General features: G+C 39.5%; 1 protein-coding gene across 1 annotated transcript; it reads left to right on the forward strand.

Moving 5' to 3' along the window:
- Positions 1 to 694: 694 nt before the first annotated feature.
- KLHL9 (kelch like family member 9) lies at positions 695 to 5105 on the forward strand. The gene has a single exon (XM_081275680.1). The coding sequence runs from the start codon at positions 1290 to 1292 to the stop codon at positions 3141 to 3143; it is 1854 nt and encodes a 617-aa protein (XP_081131806.1). The 5' UTR covers positions 695 to 1289; the 3' UTR covers positions 3144 to 5105.
- Positions 5106 to 5625: the final 520 nt, after the last annotated feature.

Consider the following 5625-nt stretch of genomic DNA (forward strand, 5'->3'; position numbering starts at 1 on the left):
GAAACATTATAGATTCTATAAAACCACCAAGGACAAGTAAGCATATAGGAAGGTACAAATAATAGGCGGAGTAAATTACAGTACACAGTAATTGGAAAATTGTATAGCCATTGAAAAGTGGTGAAAGGAAAACAAAAACATTAGAAATTATTTAAGACGGCAGGGCTTTGCACTGCAAGCCAAAAATCTAGAATGTATTTACATACTATGACTACAATTTGGTTGAAAGATAAATACTGTTTTCTAAGTGAATTTAAAAATTCGGAAAATATGAACCAAAATTATAATTAAAGTGATTATGAATTAAATTGCGTGGGACAAAAATTATGAAGTGTTTTATTGAGAAATAAATGTAAGTATCCTCTTGCAACTTCCTCCCCTGCCGCCAGATTTCTTCTCAATTTGTACAAAAGCTGCCCTTTATTGTTATTTAAAGGCAGAAGCCAAGAAGTGTAAATCTTAAAGAAAAAGCATGCACTTGGCAAGAGAGAAGGGCTCAGACACCTAGAAAACTAGCAAAGGCACAGCCTAAAGTACACGCAGTCACTCAGAGGCCCAGGCACTCTCACAAGCTGGAACGCTCAGACGCTGGCCGTCTGCCCACCCAGCATCACTTCCTCCCCCCCAGCCCCGCCCCGCCCTCCCCGCCCTCCCCGCCTCCCGCGCACTCCCCTTCCCCCACTCTCGCCCACCAGCAAGGCCTGGCAACCGCGCAGGCGCAGTAGCAGTGCAGCCACTCCTAGCCCGGGGGATCCTGGGACTAGGCCTTTCCGGAAGGACCGGCTTGGTGTAAGGGATTAAGCCCGTGTTGCAGACCCAGGTCCAGGCCCGTGTTCCAGGCCCTTGCTTGAAGATACGCAGGTGGCCGCGGTGACGCTCCAGTGACAACGGAAGGCGCAGCGGGCCGCTCGCTGAGGCGCCCGGCCTCGCCACCGACGAGCCTCGGAGACGCAGTACGTGGCAGCGCCTCCCCCTTGGCTCCGGGCGCAACTGTTGAAGGCGCGGCGGCTCAGGCCGGACGAGGTGAACCGGGTCATTTAACTGGCTTCAGGTGATGAATCATCAACCTGACAATCAGATTTGAGGTCCACAGCTCATTGTGGTCCTGCTTCAGGACAGTTTTCTGTGGATGAGTGACTGGTGTGTCCGGAGAGGTGCCGCAGTGACTGCTTGCCCTTGATAAGGAAAGCGAGCTTGCCTGCTCTTTGGACATACTCGTTTCCTGTAAAACGTTCAGGTTCTAACTTCTTTGTCTGACATACATCTCCGTGCACGAGCAAGGCTTTCACATGAAAGTGTCCCTTGGTAACGGAGAAATGGGCGTCTCTGCCCACTTGCAGCCTTGCAAGGCTGGAACCACACGATTTTTTACCAGCAATACTCATAGTTCGGTGGTATTGCAAGGCTTTGATCAGCTTAGAATAGAAGGATTGCTTTGTGATGTGACTCTGGTACCTGGTGATGGAGATGAAATCTTCCCTGTCCACAGAGCTATGATGGCGTCTGCTAGTGATTATTTCAAGGCAATGTTCACTGGTGGGATGAAAGAACAAGATTTAATGTGCATTAAGCTTCATGGAGTGAACAAGGTTGGTCTGAAAAAAATCATTGATTTTATTTATACTGCAAAACTTTCTCTTAATATGGACAATCTTCAGGACACACTTGAAGCTGCCAGCTTTTTACAAATTTTACCTGTTTTGGACTTCTGTAAAGTCTTTCTTATATCAGGAGTTTCTTTAGATAACTGTGTTGAAGTTGGACGAATTGCTAACACCTACAATCTTATAGAAGTGGATAAATATGTTAATAATTTCATCCTGAAGAACTTTCCTGCTTTATTGAATACAGGGGAATTTCTAAAACTCCCTTTTGAACGGCTTGCCTTTGTACTTTCCAGTAATAGTCTTAAGCACTGTACTGAACTTGAACTCTTCAAGGCTGCCTGCCGCTGGCTGAGGTTGGAAGATCCTCGAATGGATTATGCTGCAAAATTAATGAAGAATATTCGATTTCCACTAATGTCACCACAGGACCTCATCAACTATGTGCAGACAGTAGATTTCATGAGAACAGACAATACCTGCGTGAATTTGCTTTTGGAAGCCAGCAATTACCAAATGATGCCATATATGCAGCCAGTGATGCAGTCAGACAGAACTGCCATTCGGTCTGACTCCACCCACTTGGTTACATTAGGAGGAGTTTTGAGGCAGCAGCTGGTTGTCAGTAAAGAATTACGAATGTATGATGAAAGGGCACAGGAGTGGAGATCTTTAGCTCCCATGGATGCTCCTCGTTACCAGCATGGCATTGCTGTCATTGGAAACTTCCTCTATGTAGTTGGTGGTCAGAGTAATTATGATACGAAAGGAAAAACTGCTGTTGATACAGTTTTCAGATTTGATCCTCGGTATAATAAATGGATGCAGGTGGCATCATTAAATGAAAAGCGTACATTCTTCCACTTGAGTGCCCTCAAAGGACATTTGTATGCAGTTGGTGGGCGCAGTGCAGCTGGTGAGTTGGCCACAGTAGAATGTTACAATCCACGAATGAATGAATGGAGCTATGTTGCAAAAATGAGTGAACCACACTATGGTCATGCTGGAACAGTGTATGGAGGCTTAATGTATATTTCAGGAGGAATTACCCATGACACCTTTCAAAATGAGCTCATGTGTTTCGACCCAGATACAGATAAATGGACACAGAAGGCTCCAATGACTACAGTCAGAGGTCTGCATTGCATGTGTACAGTTGGAGACAAGCTCTATGTCATTGGTGGCAACCATTTCCGAGGAACAAGTGATTACGATGATGTTCTAAGCTGTGAATACTATTCACCAACCCTTGACCAGTGGACACCAATTGCTGCTATGTTAAGAGGTCAAAGTGATGTTGGAGTTGCTGTTTTTGAAAATAAAATCTATGTTGTTGGTGGATATTCTTGGAATAATCGCTGTATGGTAGAAATTGTCCAGAAATATGACCCAGAAAAGGATGAGTGGCATAAAGTTTTTGATCTTCCAGAGTCACTTGGTGGCATTCGAGCTTGTACCCTCACAGTTTTTCCACCTGAAGAAAACCCTGGGTCACCTTCTAGAGAATCGCCTCTTTCAGCACCATCAGATCATTCTTAGATCCAAGGTGTAATACCTTTGCAGTGCATCATGGATGATGACATACTTCCCTTTAATTGTATCTTATAATGATTGGTACAGTTATTTGACAAAAAAGGTAACTTATGTTATTTGTCTTGTTTGGCTTAGTATGTTTGTCAAATGGTTAGCAAGTGCATTCTGAAAATGTATTCAGCATATCCAGCTGTTTTAACACCCGAAAAAAAAGAACATAGAAAAATGTTAAATTAGATGTATTTTTGTGGTGTTACATTAGTTAAATTGTAGGTCACTGTAGTAAATGTATAATTATGCCCATTGTACTTCAAAGTTGAAAGTTTTCATCTGACTGAAAAGCATCAGAGGGAAGCCACTTACTCTAAATTAATACACAAAAGGTTGTCAAGTGTTGTTAGCTTCCTCTTTGCATGGTTTTTGGCATATCAGTCAACTGTTCAGGTTGGGTGGTTGTATTCCGAATATAGTTTCTTAGGCAGACAGAAGAAGTAGTAAGTAAAAAGATTTACCAGAAGAAGTAGCACTAAGTCAGGATTTGGAATCTATAGAAAAAGGAGATTAAACACAAACATGCACACACACATTCATGCATATTTGTATAAATACACACATAGAATTTTGTGTATGTAGAAAAAAATTAACACTTAAACTATAGTAAAATTGTTCTTAATATTTTTTTTTATTTCACACAGTAGCAGTTTTTATTTAAATGGGAATTCGTTACCACAGAATGTTGTAGTCATATATAGCAGTTAGATAGCTAAGGGCTACAACGTATTAAATTGGCAACCAGATTTGTGATTAAACTTAACTGTTACTTCAGATGAAACTTACATTTTCTGCTTGTATATTTTTTTTTTTCCTGTAGAGTTGCTTTTATACTGATTATTTAGTAAAAAATGTTTGGTCAGTTGAACTCCGCTTTCTTCTATCTTTTCAGTAAAATTTATGACACAAAAAAAGCAAAGATGGAAGGATTCTGTGCAGCTATAGGATTTTAAATTCAGTCTCCCAACTTAGTCATTCTGACAGGATTATTTTGTAATTTGGGTTGATTGTCCTGGTGCTGCTCTGGCCCATGTGCATATTGAGCTATGTGATCTGCCTCAAAGCTGTGGTCTGAGCAAGCAGGAGATACACTCTCTTCTGCATCAAATCAGAAAAATGTCCTTTCAGCCATGTCTCAAGGACAGGACCAACTTCAGATTCCCTAAGAAGCCATCTACAGAAAGTCTAATGTAAAAACACTATTGCCTTGCAAGAGGCAGACCTAAACTAGATCTTTAATATCAAAGAGTATACCAACTAGTTGAGATTACATAGGGAAATTTTAATAGGACTTTACCAACAAGTGGAATTATAAGAGTCCTCTGAAATCAGTGATTCTGAAGTGCTTTCCTGGAATAATTGTCTACTTGAAGAAAAAAAAATTATATAGATAGACCTAAATATCTGTATCTATATAGTCCTATAGCTGGGAGTTATCAGGGTATAAACAAGAACAATTTTCTCTTTATTGACGATTCCATAATAAAACTCAGGAAACAAAGCAAAAGGAATTGGCTTCCAGGGATCTGAACATTACTTACTGCCCACATGAGTTGATCCATTTTAATGTTTTTTTATGATTTCTGCATTAGCAGAAATTTTCATATTTTCTATGTTTTTTTTAATGACTTCGTTTTTTTATTACTAAAATAGCACATTTCAGTACATTTAGAAAATAGAAAAAGTAGAAATTGCTGTAACTTTGTGTATTGAATGAGCAAGAAATGGCATCCCAATCATTTCTTTAATTATTAATGAGAATGAATATCTGTGTATTTTGGGTAGCTATGTTTCCTCTTTGGTCAAATGTTCATGTCCTTTTTTTGATATCTATTGGAGTTGCTTTGTTTTTCATACCAAGTTACAGGATCTCTTTATATAATAAATAGAATTTAACTGGCATTTGCTTGCATTAATTTTTTTCAATCTATTATGGTTTAAAACAACTTAAGTCCATTCAGTTAATATTTGAGATCAGACTTGTTCAACTTTTTTGCTCTTTGACCTTTTGGGGATAACTACTACGATTTATTTTTAATGCAATATTGATGTATTACCTTTTCAGGGCTAATTCTGACATGCCAAGGTGATATTGTCCTGCTTACTTTTTAGTCTGTGTAAACTTTTTATTTTATTGGAAAAATATTTTCAGTTTCTATTATATTTGATCCTGCTGCTTTGAAATTAAGTATTGCTTAACCAGGTAAGTTAACCCATCTACGTCACCTCCCAGCCTGACACACCCCACCTCTTATTTTTTTACTTGCCAGTTTTCTGCACTTGACAGATCTGTTGGCAATTATACAATAGCTGACTGAAGCTGTGCTGATAATACTAGTTAAACTTAGAACTCCTTCCTTACAGAGATGGACATTTTAAGTGGCTTTGAAATGATTGACTAGAAAGAGATTTATTTTCATAAGCTGGTAATTTAAGG

The sequence above is a fragment of the Spermophilus citellus genome (assembly GCF_964194105.1).
Source record: "Spermophilus citellus genome assembly, chromosome: 2".
Classification (NCBI taxonomy): domain Eukaryota; kingdom Metazoa; phylum Chordata; class Mammalia; order Rodentia; family Sciuridae; genus Spermophilus; species Spermophilus citellus.